The 14,570-nt window shown below is 32.8% G+C and overlaps 1 protein-coding gene across 4 annotated transcripts in view; it reads right to left on the bottom strand.

Moving 5' to 3' along the window:
* The window catches only part of LRBA (LPS responsive beige-like anchor protein), an 832,197-nt gene that overhangs the window by 640,311 nt on the left and 177,316 nt on the right, over positions 1-14,570 (bottom strand). For all 4 annotated transcript variants that reach the window (XM_074229149.1, XM_074229148.1, XM_074229150.1 and 1 more), the window contains exon 21: positions 14,223-14,415. In XM_074229149.1, coding sequence (XP_074085250.1) covers positions 14,223-14,415 — 193 coding nt within the window. The remainder of the gene's footprint in view (positions 1-14,222; positions 14,416-14,570) is intronic.

The following is a 14,570-nucleotide window of genomic DNA, read 5'->3' as shown; positions in this document are numbered from 1 at the left end:
TTAATTTATGCAAAGATATGCAAATTTTATTTTAACACTAGGACTCAAATATGAAAATTCAATATTGAATTGGTTTTTAGCATGTATGATGGGCTTCTACTATAATACAATATCAACCCATCAAGAACATAGTACTAATCATAGGTTCTTAAAGACCATAATAGCAGAGCTCAAATTCTGACAGCCCGAACTCAATGAAATGGCTTCAAATAGTTTCCTATGATAGATTTTCTCTCTGTTAACTAAAAGTCAACTTATATGGAAAAAGAATGCCTGCCAGGCAATAATTTAGCACCTCATAAAGGATCACAAGGAGTACCCATGTCAAAGTACAAATTTTTTTATGTATACTTAAATACAGAAAGCAAATGACATGAATTATTTTCTATGTATGTAGAATAATAGTTAGCAGTGAAATTTTTTATAAAATACCTTCCACATTAAAATGGGGAAACTGTTACATATGTTATACTTCAGGTTCTTAGTCAATACCTATTTTAGGGTGACTTTATCTCCCTAAAGGGAGTACATTTAATCAACACTCCATGAATTCAAATCTTTGAAGTGATCTGCAAATTCTGCCACATAATAGATCTTTTTCTTTGAGTTTCCCATTAACTTCTTACATTAGATCTAAAGCTTAATGACAGTTGAGTGATTCTGGTATTCCTTACATTATCGCCCTTTTTCCTTTTCTTAAGACATTTGCATTGTAACTGTAAAACTGATAATATACAATTAATTACCAGATATTGTTCTAAATTACCCAGCTAAAAGGCTAGTCATTCATCTTCAGTTATTAGACAGCTAATCGATAGCCCTTTGAAATATCTAGTGAGCACTTCTATATACTACTAGTTAAGGACACCTATGAACTAATAACTACAAGCATTTCTTCTACCATTAATTTTAACTTGACATTGTACATTATTTAATAAGGAGAAGACAAATGGTTAATAAAGAGAAAAGAAGCAGGTTATTTTATTTTTCTGTCATATGTAGACATCACATTTTCACCAATTTAACAAACTAGATATGAAGCAACATCTTGCTTCCAAGTTCTTTCTTTTTTTATCTTTTTAAGAGTTATTTCTTAAAAAGAAAGTAATTTTTCCATTTTAGATCCTTTTAACATAGAAACAATGGTTATCTAAGACTGATAATTACTACCTCTTGATCTTAATCACTGTTATTTTAACCTTTAAACTAAAGGTTCTCTTTATTAATTAGTCAGGAAGCATTTATTAAGGTAGTATGGCTTTGTAAAGATTCCATCTCAAAGTCAGAACATCTGGGTTCAAATTCTATCTCCTTACACAAACTGTGGGATACAGGAAGTCATTTAAACTTTCAATATGATAATCAATTAACTATACTAAATTGAAAAGCAGAGACATGCCAATTTGATAAAGGGAGTTTCCTCACTAAGATCTCCTGATACCAAAGAAATAAAAAAAAAAAGTTCAATAGAAAGCAAAAACACTTCCACACATGATACAAGATATTAGAAATTCAGCATCAAAAACAAATTATTTAAGAATCGCTCAGGGAAATTTAGGGGCAGTGGATAGAACACCGGTCCTGGACACAGGAAAATCTGAGTTCAAATCCAAATTCAGACACTTAGTAATTACCTAGCTGTGTGACCCTGGGCAAATCATTTAACCCCAAAGCCTTGCAAAAAAATACAAATAAATAATCACTTATTAATATTTTAATATTTGCCAAGTGCCACAGGGGCCAAGGCTACAAAAATAAAACTAAAACAGCCCCTTTGCTAAGGAATTTTACTTAATGGGGGAAAATATGACTAGCTAGAAGGATATACAAACTAACAAACTAAATACAGCATTAAGTTTAGGGAAGAAAGAAACTACCTGCACTTGGAGGTTATCAAAAAATATTCTATGAACAAGAAAGACAGCACTCAATCTGGGTATTAAAGAGATTGCAAGTGATATTGGAAGTGAATGAGAGTCTTCCAAGAATGGGAACAGACTGGTACCTGGAAGACTAGGGTCAAGAGAAAAAAATATGGTTCTTGGAAATAGAGTGTCCTATATGAGGAAAAGTCACTAGTGCTTTTGGGAGATGGAGTCTTCTAAGTGAAGAAAACCCAGTATGGCAGAACCATGGAATCCATTGAAATGAGTAATGCATAAAAAGGCTAGAAACATAATTTAGAGTCAAGTTCTAGGGAGCATTAAATGGAAAGGGGGAAAGCTTATACTTGATTCTATAGGAAACAGGGAGCCACTGGAGTTTACTGAACAGAGGAACAATGTGGTTATATCTGAGCTGTAGAAATATCACTTTCTTCAACTGTAGAGAGTTGTGAAGAGAGAAGAAAAATTTGAGATAGAGACACCAGTAAAACTGCAACACATACGTAACAGTTGCAATACACTAAACAAAATTTAATGAGGGCCGTAATCAATACGATAGATATGTGAGGAAAAGGGAGAAATGTAAGAGATGCTATGAGGAAGAAAAGATTCAAAAATAATTCAAAAGGGTAGTACACCCAGGTTACTAAATGAATAGTGGTATTCTTAACAGAAATATATTAGTTTGTGTCTACTTGATTTTTTATAACACAAAGACAATAAAGAATTCTAATTTTAAAAATAATAAATATATTCTTTTCAAAAACCTCTTGGCTTTGGAACAAAAATAATGAATTCTTTTTAGAGTATATTAAGTTTAAGAAATCTTCAGGATATTTAATTCAAACTATCAGTCATTGCAGATGTAGAACTCATTAGTATAAATATAATGGAAGCCATGGAAGTGGATAACACCACTGCAAGAAGGGAAAGAAGTCAAAGTAGGGAAGTGGTACAGGACAGCGCCATAGAGGGAATGGATGGTTATACAGAGTTGAAAGGTTGTAGAATAAGTGGTCAAACAAGTACTTAATCAAGGAAAAAAAAAAATCTTGAAAACTCACAGAGGAAAGACTATTCAGAAGGAGGCAATAGCTCAATCTTCAGTCAGAGATGTTAAGAGGGTTGAAGTTTGAGAAAAGGTCATAGGGTTTTGTAATTAAAGAGATTAACTTTAGAGAGAAAAGATCCAGTTGGATGATTAAATTGAAGGCAGACAGTAAGTAAGAGATTAAAAAGTGAATTGAAAAAAAGTAGAAGAGGCAACCAGTAGAGACAATATTTTCTAGAAATTTAGTTGTTTAAGGGAGCAGGAGATAGCATGATAAGTTGGAAGATGGTAGGATCAGGAGAATACTTTAAGGATGGGGGAAATCAGGAATGTATTTAAAGCATCACAGAATAACTCAGTGAATGAAATGATGACTCAAGATTAAAATTGATTATAGGAATAACCTTGTAGAAATAGGATTATGGTTGCAAGGAGAAGGGTAAAAACTGGCAAGAAAATCTGCAACTTCAGCAAAGACTGGAGTAAAGAAATAGAGAATGGAGAATATGTTATTAAGTGGTTATAAGATGGAAAATAGGGGAGAGAGAGAAGAGTGAGCTCAGGGAAATGGAATTAATTTTCTCAAAAAATTATGCAAACAGGAATAGTATAGAGTATAGCAAAAGAGGCTTAAAGAAAGAAGTTTAGATCAGTTATTGTATTGCTTTATTCAAGGGAGAACCAGTTGAGATAGTAACAAAAACTAGACATGTCAGAAGATTTCTGCGCATTTCTCTAGTCTCGTACATCAACATTTGAGTTGGAATAGAGAAGTGGGGTAGTGGGATTAATCTGGTATTAGAGTTTGGCAGGGAATTAACAAGACCAAGAGGTTTAAAAGAAGAGGATAGTCCAGAATTAAACACCTTAACTCTGGAAAAAAATTGGGAAAGGGGAAAAAAAATTAAACCAGAACCAAAGTTATAGCCTGAAAGAAACAATACTGAAGTGCTGAGGAGCTGGTGGTGACAATGAAGATGACAAATAAGTTTAGGGCATATGGGTATCTGAAGAGAAGTGAAGAAGGAGATCATGGGAATTAAAAGAAATTGAAGATTTGGGAATCCAGGATGCTTGAGGAAAACAAGTGGTGAAGTCCTCAAGGGAAAAGGAAGAAAATGAAGTAGAGAGGATAACAGTGGGCTTGTACTTTAAGAGGCATAATGCCACTGGAGCTATATATAATAGCCACCTGAATATGCATTGTGTGACACAAATATAGTTAGATGGCTAGATGATAGATACACACACACACACACACACACACACACACATATAATATATACAAAGATGATAGATAATAGCTAGACAGATAGATGATAAGATATATAGATAGATAACAGATGATGACTCGATAACTAGGTAGGTAGGTAAGTAGACAGACAGACAGACAGACAGACAGACAGACAGACAGACAGACAGATAGATAGATAGATAGATAGACAGACAGATCAACCAATCTAGATATTTATAATTATCTATCATAGATAGACAAGCAAGCGAGCAGGCAGAGTTAACAGGCAAGCAGACAGACAGACAAAGTGAACTTCCCTTCTAGGATCAGTGTGTTAAGGGACATGAAAGAAGATGTAATCTGTCCAAAAAAAAAAGAATAACCAAGTATGTAACTTTTTTTAGTGGAATCCAGGATTACATGAGTGTCAAAAGACAAGGCACATAAAAAGAAAAAAGCAAAGCTGGAATAGAAGAGGGTAAAAGTTGAGTAGATGGGGATAAAGAATAAGAAGTGATGTCAGGGGAAGAGTGTAATAATTTTTCTTATGTGTGTCACAGAAACTGGAAAAGTAAGAGGTAGAAACTTGCCACTGGGAAAGTTACCCCAGCCAGAGGCTCAAACATTTAAGAATTTTAAAAATAAATAGTAGAGGAATACCTCAATTCTCTTTCTTCCTAGTGTGAAGAAAAGAAGAATTATGGCATAAACAACATGTTCTGGCTAAAAAAAAAAAAAAGGCCCCCCCTACACTTTGAGTCTTTGGTCCTTGGAAGAACCTCTGAGGAAAGGGACTGACTATTGAAGACTCTGCTCTTGGTGTTAAACACAATTGTAAGGTTGAATCTTGGAGGCCAGGGGACCAAAAATCTAAAATACATCCTAAGGTGAGTTCAGAAGGTGAAAGTCACATCATATAGGATTTTCATCTTAAGTGGGTCAAGCTGAGCAACAGAGGTAATGGACAACTAAGCTATAATAATAAAGCAGTATAGCTATGAATAGTGGAGTTAGATTCAAGCAGCTCTACTGATTATGGCTAATGACTTTATATATCTTGGAGCAATTCACAAATTCAAGGGAGGATCTGTCAGTGAAAGGCAATGGCATATTAGCCATTTTTTAAGCAAAAATTACATTACACATTCATACATACACATAAGAATTTGTAGGATAGAGGAAACAACACTAGATTTAGAGTCAGGAGATGATATAGATTCTAATACCAGTTGTCATTAGTTGTGACCCTGAGAACTTTGTTTCATACCTCAAGTCTCACCTATAAAATGAGGTTAATAATGAATATTGCATAAATTACAAAGTTGCAGTGCCAGTTAAATGAAATAATACAGGTAAGTCTTGTTAGAAAGTAAGAAATTTCTAAAGAAATTTGAATGATTAATTAGGACTTAAAAACTCATTATCCACATTTCCTAATTTTATCTTCACGACAGCTGTGAGGTAAATGGTAGAATCATTATTATTCTCCTTTTATAGATGAGGAAACTAATTCTGAGAAGCTAAATGAGTTGCCCAAAGTTACAAAGCCAGTAAATGACAGAGCCAGAACATAATTCAGGTCATCCAATTCCATGGGCAGGTTTCTCTCCAAGCTGTCTCATGAATATAGTTTGATAGATGCCAGAGAAAAGTAAACATGTCAATTGCATAACCCACTTCCTCTTAGAATTTTAAATAGCTTAATATAATTACAGAAGAAGCAAATGATTTTAGAGCTAGGAGATTCTGTTAAATAATGCCTTAATTTCAATATTTTAAAGTCATTCACTGTTTTAGGTTAAGATGTGAAAAAAAGGTTTCTTTGTTAAGATGTTTTGAGTAATACTTCCTTGTAACCATCTGGCAATGATCTAATTTAAACAAACAGAAGCCTTTAAACTATTTTAAAAAGTACTTTTTTAGAACTCTCCCTTTCTGATTGTAGTACATGATGGTATTAGAAAATGTATTAAAATATATAAATAAATGAAAATCCTGCCCTCAACACCTCTTCTTACCATAAAACTATCACCTCAGTCAATAAATACTCCAACTTCTGCACCTGCAGAATGTATGTGTAACAGATCCAAGTTTGATTTCACTTGTAAGACTGGATTAAGACTGGTTCTTAAACTGTGCTTACAATTCTGTAGAATTTACTTTAAATGATTCTCTAAATTCTTTTTTTGCTCCTTTTTAAATTTTAGAAAGGTTTTATTTATTTTGAGTTTTGCAATTTTTCCCCCATCTTGCTCCCCCCCCCAGAAGGCAGTTTGTTAGTCTTTACATCATTCCCATAGTACGCATTGATCAAAGTTGAATGTGATGAGAGAGAAATCACATCCTTAAGGACCAAACATAGAATATGAGATATAGCAGAATTACATAATAAAATAATTTTTTTAAATTAAAAGTACATAGAAAGGCTTTGGACTTTGTTCAAATTTCACAATTCTTTCTCAGGACATAGATGGCATTCTCCATCGCAAATATCCCAAAATGGTGCCTGATTGTTGCCCTGTTGGTATTAGCAAGTCTATTAAGGCTGATCATCACTCCCATGTTGCTGTTAGGGTGTACAATGTTTTTCTGGTTCTGCTCATCCCGTATTTTTGCTCCTTTTAAAAGAGAACTTTTAACATTTTTTCAAACATTTTTTATATGGATTGCTTCATTGGGAATTATTTTTAACAGCATTATAAGTTAAAAAGAAAAAATCTTTTACTAGGTAAAGAACAAAATTAATAATTTGATTTTTTGTAAAGAAAAAGTCTCCAGGTGAAAAAAGAATTTTTAAAATAAAATCACATCTTTAAAAAGAATATTTTTATTAAAAAAAATTTTAACATGTAACTACCACTATTATTTTGAGCCAAAGGGACATGCCAACCTACATTTTCAAAAGAGTTTTTATGATACTTAAAAAATCAAAGATTTTTTTAATTGCTCACTAAAATGTTAATAAGTTCTTATGTACAATTTACATCCTATACATGATGCCCTTAACATTATTATTTTTAAGCTAACTTACTGGAAACATTAAATAAGTTTTCTTAATATTTTGAGGAATACAAAATAATTATATATTTTACCTAATTATACTTTTACATAGACTAAAAAATTTTATTTTAAATATATAAAAAGCTTTAAGTTTTGAGTATATCAAAAGTCAAAGCACTATTAACCATCTTTTTTCCTTTTCCCCATTATTAAATACAGTCTGAGTCTAAGGCATTAAATTTTCATTGTATATAAGTGTTTCATATACTTGCTCAGGAAAAATTTGCTGTTAAACCCTTTTCAATAAATACACTTTGCAAAAATGCTACAATTTTAATTGTCATTAATAAATAATATAAACATTTTAGTAAAATTAGCTGCACAATAAAACATGATCTTGATTTACTATTCAACTTAAGACAAAATACAACAAAATAATGGAAAAACAATACAACTGCCAATAACAATAAAAACTGCCAAAACAATAAAAATAAAAACAAAAATCTTTACACTTAATATACACACTTTTTTAAGCTTCACCAAAGTTAACCAATGTAGTACAATTATGCTCAAAAAAGCTCTATTACTACTTATAAGGAGTAGTGCAGCTGTTGGAGGAGAGGGTTACAGTGACAAACAGCTTTCCTGCTACAAAGGTGGCAGGAAATCTATCAAACTGGACAATAAAATTGCAATTGAGTTTCTTTGGCTTTTTATAGCAGCTGCATGTATCTTGATGTGTAGCGCTGCAAAAGCTATCCAATTGTACAACACTAGTTCTTTATACATCAGTTTTGTTTATCAAAAAAACTTATAAATTAGTTGTATTGGGATACAAAATAGTTGCAAAAAGGGAAAAAATAAGTATATCAATTCATAAAAAAGACCTTAAAATGCTTGCATTCATAGTAAAAGAACTGGGGTCCAATTATTCATTTAGCATCTAAACATCATACTACAAATTATTCATCTAATTCTATTAGCATGTTTATTATGTGTCCAATAAATTAATATTCTTATATAAAGCCCTAAAATCTATGTTTATATTATTAATATAACAAAAAAAGTATCTAGTCATCAACTAGTTCAAAGATGTTAAATTCACAACATTAAAATTAATACTTTGGCAGAATACTTTTTTAAATACATAAAAATTGAAATAAACATTAAAAGGCAAGGAAGAATACTTTTTTAAATACATAAAAATTGAAAAAAACATTAAAAGGCAAGGAAGGGAAAATGTATTAGTCATACTAATAACCATTTTTTCCCCTCCAATTAGTCAATTTGATGATATTTTATAATATAAGAGGAAAGGCAATAATTTTCTTTCCACTTAGGTAACAAACTAGAATTAATTATAACCTCATATATTTCATTTTAATTAACCTTTTTATAAATATTGTTAAATCCTTTTTGGGTAGGATCTACAAGAGTCAAAAAAATTGCTTTTTCGTTTGTGGAAAATAATGTCTCCACTTAAAATGATTTCCTTGTCAAATTAATAAGTAGTTTAGTGCTATAAAATCTTTAAAGCCAATAAAATAAAATAAAATAAAAATTAGATAAACAAAACTATACTTTAACAGAAATAATTTAAATGTTACTTCAGACTAAGAACATAGGTGCTTGAAATACTGGATAAGTTGAAACTCGAATACTTAAATAATCATAAGTCTCCAACTTTGAAAAGAAATCTTTTTTCAATTATTTTCCTTACTTAACCATGTTCAAGGCTCCAGAAAAAAAGAATTAAAGAAAACAGGCTTCTTATCTTTTAATGCAAATTTACCAGGCAGTTCTCAAATTTTTATAAAATCTAAGTAGTATAATAATGTGTTCTTTTAATTCATTAAAGAATATAAAAGGAACTGTGATTAAAGAAAATTCATTAATATTCACTTCAAGGCACTGGAGAAAAAAAAAATCATCCCTTGTTCTCATGTTCCAGGAGCATCTTCAACCTGAAAATGCAGCAACACTATGATCAAGATAATTGCACAAGAGTGAAAATCATATGTAGAAAAGTTACTCAAAAGAATATTTTTATGGCTACATCCTTCTCATTTCTACAAAAAATACACACAAACTTCAATTCTGCAATCATCTCGAGTGAAATAATGTCATATACCAAAGTGAGTGAAATAATACCTGTTTACCTCTTTGAATTCATTTATTTCTTTTAACAAACATTTACTTAGAATCTATCATCAGCTCAACACTCTTCCACTGGATATGAGGAACTACTGTCAAAGAGTAGTTAAAGGACAAAGCATAGACACATAAGTTTTTCAAACATTAATTAACAAAAAATAAGACACCCAAGATGTATGATTAGGTGCTGAATAATGACAAAAAAGGATTCATCTATGGGTAAAAGGGAATACTTCGGCCAAAATTTCTTGGTAGTACAACATCAGGATTTACTCCAAGAATGAAGCTTAAAGTGATTAAAACTTGTTTTTTATAATACCATGGAATTAACTGAATTACTACTCTTTACTTTTTCATTGCTTTATAATTTTTAACCATATAATATATATATATATATATATATATATATATATACTGTTATATATACATAAACTCTTTTTGTTTGGTATTTAAAATTCTTCACAATCTGATCCTAGTCTTACTTTGCCAGTTATTGCATGTTATTTCCATAGTCTAATCAACCCAGCCAAAATGCCATTACTCTTGCAAGATCTTCTATCTCCTACTTCCATGCCTTTTTTTTAATGTTCTCCTAGGTCACATACATATCCAGGACCCTCTGGCTCTCTTAAGGCGTATCTCAAATGCTACCTCCTACACAATGCTTTTCATAGCTGTTAACCCCACCCAATAGCCACTGATAAAAGTATTTTATTTTATGTGCTTACCTATTTGAATAGATAATGTCTCTCCCCAAAAAAGTTCTTTAAAGTTTTTTGTTTTTGTGATTATATTTCCATTAACTAGCATATAAATGCTTCCAGAATCTTTTTAAAAATTGATCCTTTCATTGTTAGAAGGGTTGTGGGAAATTTGGGACACTATTACATTGTTGGTGGAGCTGTGAACTCATCCAACCCTTCTGGAGAGCTATTTGGAACCACACCCAAAGGGCAACAAAAATGTGCATACCCTTTGACCCAGCAATACCACTACTAGGTCTACACCCCAAAGAGATGATGAAAAAGGGTAAAAACATTACTTGTACAAAAATATTTATAGCAGCCCTGTTTGTGGTGGCAAAGAATTGGAAATCAAGTAAATGTCCTTCAATTGGGGAATGGCTTAGCAAACTGTGGTATGTGTATGTCATGGAACACTATTGTTCTATTAGAAACCAGGAGGGACGGGAATTCAGGGAAGCCTGGAGGGATTTGCATGAACTGATGCTGAGTGAGATGAGCAGAACCAGAAAAACAGCAATGTGAGGGCAATGATCAACCTTGATGGACTCGCTTATTCCATCAGTGCAACAATCAGGAACAATTTTGGGCTGTCTGCAAAGGACAGTGCCAGCTGTATCTAGATAAGGAGCTGTGGAGTTTGAACCAAGTTCAAGGACTATTCCCTTTAATTTAGAAAAAAACAGATATTGTCTGATCTTGTTACCTCTTAGACTTCTCATCTCTTCTTTAAGGATATGATTTCTCTCTTATCACACCCAATGTGGATCAAGGTACAACATGGAAAGAAAGTAAAGACTGACAGATTGCTTTCTGTGGGGGGTAGGGGGAGGGAAGTAAGATGGGGGAAAATTGTAAAACTCAAATAAAATCTTTAATAAAAAGAAATTTAAAAAAATAAAAATAAAATGGGTTCAGGGAAGTATGTCTACTTTCTCTTTCTCAAGTCTTAGTCAAGGGAGTTAGGCATGGTTAAGAACGAATACCAATCACCGGCCCCAGAGTCAGGAATACCTGGGTTCAAATCTGGTCTCAGACACTTAATAATTACCTAACTGTGTGGCCTTGGGCAAGCCACTTAACCCCATTGCCTTGCAAAAACCTAAAAAAGAAAAAAAGAAAAAAAAGAACTAATACCAAATCAGCTCCACCAAAATAAGTAAAGCAGAGAGGGGAGACAATAGACCACAGGTCTCAGGTCCTGCTAGATTCATAAGCAAACCTGAAGGACCAGATAGTGAAGGGGATAGATTGTTATGAACTCTCTGCAAGGTGTCCCTTGTTTCCAGGTCACTACGTTGGAGTTAGGGTCCAGCTGGTGAGAAACTCACAGAATCATTTGACCCCAGAATACAAGAGTAAGGGAAAAAAAAGGGAAAAAATTTCTTAAAAGATACAACAGACAAATAAAAGGCAAGTGATAGAGAAGGCAAATCAGTTAAACATCTTATAGAGGGTTAAGAATTCTTTAAGAGATGTGGCCATGTGGAGAAGACTTCACAATAGGGCTGAGTCCCATAAGAAAAAAGAGAAAGCACAGGGCAAGAGCCCCTTTAAAGACAATTTGTGTGATGGGAGGAATGAGGGTAGCATTTAAGGAGTGGTTAACATCTGGTATAGGAGTGATGAATTGGTGTGAGGGAGAGTCTACTATGTATGAGGATAATCTACTGAATCTGGCTCAAGGGTGAGTGTACATAACCAAAATCCAACATGATTAACTTCTGTTAAGTCCAAAGTGGCTTAGGATTCACAAGGACAAAGGGAAAGATATAGGGATACAAAGTGGGTATCTGCTGCCAGATTTACTGCTAAATATGGTTAACGAAAGACAATACTTAAGAGAAAAAAATTTAACAGTCCAGAAAAATAGATTTGTTTCTGAAACAAAATTAATTTCTCTGTGCTCAGAGTTCCCCTGCTTCCATACTGGTTAGGTTCACTATGCTTACTAACCATGGATTTTGGGGATCTGACTGATTCTTCTTAGAAGCAAAACTAATTCAAGAATAACTAACAGTAATAATTATCACTGTAGAACTAAGAAACAGAGCTATTGCTCCTGCATATTCCACAGATCCAGAACAAGGAGTCAAAGGAATCCTTGCCAACTGAAATGGGCCACAAAGGAAAATTCAACCTAGTTTGAAAGTGACACTTACTTAAAGTGGTAGACCCAGCAGATAGGCTTCCCAATCACTGCGGTATGTTGAGGAATATAGTTTCTGTCCAAAGGAGAAATGGAATCCAAATTTCAACAGGGTGAGAAATTAATGAGATGTGAGAAATGAAGTGAAATGGATAGGAAGCTTTTTCTAGAAGGTTGTTAGTCAATGTGAAGAGCAGAGTGTGATGACTACCTGAGGAGTTGAGAAGATGACAAGATGCAAAAAATGATTTCTCTAAGGACAGATATTTGGGGATATTTCCTGGAAGCAGGAAAGGAGCCAGTGAATAAAAAAAAGATTAAAAAGAGAAGGTATGATTGAAGGAACAAGTTCCTAAAGGAAAAAAGTAGAAATGAATACAGAGTATAAATAGAGAAGTTAACCTCGGCAAGGAAAAAGAACCCTTATTTCAATGACAAGTGGTCACACTTAGAGTGATAATGCAAGGAATTCTTCAACTGGTGACATAAAATGAAAAGGACAGTGATCAAACCTATAGGAAAAAGAGACATGAATAGAGAAGGAACTATATTTATAGCTTTCAGAAAAGAGTTAAAAACAACATAGTCTTTTTGTTACATCTCTTCTATAAAGCTCCTCTATGTTTTGCTCCCCTTTTTTAAGCAGATAAGAAAAAAAAGAAAACAAAAGTTCATTTTTTTAATCAATGAAATAAAACTACTCCAACTGTCATTAGATATAGCACTATGTTTACGTATAGTCTTGACAAGCTAACTCATCTTATCTGTCACAGTTTATCAGAGTTTTATTTCTTTCCAAGTTTTATTTCTTTCCAATTTAACACAGTTAATTTCTTTCCAATGCAGGAAGAAATAGAAGGACTGACAGTTACTATGGGGGGGCGAGTAGGTGGCACAGTGGATAGAACACCGGCCCTGAGTCAGGAGTAACTGAGTTCAAATTCAGCCTCAGACACTTACTAATTACCTAGTTGTGTGGCCTTAGGCAAGCAAGCCACTTAGCCCCACTGCCTTGCAAAAAACCTTTAAAAAAAAGTTACTATATATGCTTTAGGAATATTCCCTAGATGATAATAGGGAAGTAGGATGGCAGGGAACTCCATAGTAATACCATTGGACAAAAATAAAATTCACAGAACCTTTAATTTCTGACATATTCCTTACACTAGAATCAAGAATTAAAAAAAAAAGATTGTAAAGTTTAAAAATTATAAACACGCAATCTGCGAACACTGACTAAAATAAAAGGTCATAACACTAGCATTTTCCTTAATTTAAAGATAATTCTCATCTATCCACTCCATTCTTTGTTTCCAAACACAGAATGAGCAAAAGAAGGAGTGTGATTCAGTAAAAATAAAGAGCCCTAAACAGATTCAGAGGAACTATATTCAAATCCCTTTTCTATCACTTATTAATACCTATGGTACCTTAGGCAAATGATCTCTTTTCTCTGTATTTCAGCTAATAAAATAGCCTCTCATTTGAAGTAAATGATCTCTAAGGTCCTTTCTAGATTTAAATTTGGAATCCTGTGATACTATAAAAATAGTCTGAGGAACTGTTTGAACTAATAGGGTTTCTTTTTATTCTTTGAATAGAAGAGGTGTGCCATCTTGTGTTCAAAACCTTCACATCACAAAAAAAAAAAAAAATAGAAATCCACAGTTGGAAGTCAAAAACGGAAAAAGATACTTGCCATACTCCTATGATATCACATACCATTATTATGAGACCTGAAAGTGACTACATGAGAGTAATTCTTTTTTATTTTAACAAAACTATACATATTATTTGAAGATAAGACTGATCTGCTAGCACAGTAATTTAACATGACTAAGAAAATACTTACTGACTACTATAATTACACATTTCACAGAAAGAAGATCCTTATAAGAAATAAAGTTCCCTTAATATTTTATGGTCTTTTATCAGAAATATGATATAACTTTAAATGACAGACATTTCAAAATACTAAAAAATAGTTCCAAAAAAAGAAACTGACCTTTGAATGGGTAATTGACAAGGTGTCCACCCATACACGCCAGCCACCCCACTCATATTTTACGGCATGGTAAAGCAGAATTCGGAAAATAGCATATACCATCTCTGTTATCTTCTGCTCCTCTGAATTCTTGGGATTAAAATAGCAAAGTGAAAGCATCCATTCCTGCCATACAGAGCATTGTAGCAGGCTCCTGAAAATTGTGAGAATGTACTGAATTACTATACACTTTAAAGAAAATCATAAAAAAAAATTAAAATGATTATAATATAAAGGATCTTCAGTGCATATGCATCCAAAACAATTATTAGCTTGGCATTAAATACTCTCATCTAAACTGACTGAAAA

This window comes from Macrotis lagotis, chromosome 3 (assembly GCF_037893015.1).
Source record: "Macrotis lagotis isolate mMagLag1 chromosome 3, bilby.v1.9.chrom.fasta, whole genome shotgun sequence".
Lineage (NCBI taxonomy): Eukaryota > Metazoa > Chordata > Mammalia > Peramelemorphia > Peramelidae > Macrotis > Macrotis lagotis.
The sequence above is the reverse complement of the archived record's forward strand: the minus strand, read 5'-3'. Positions and strand labels throughout refer to the sequence as shown.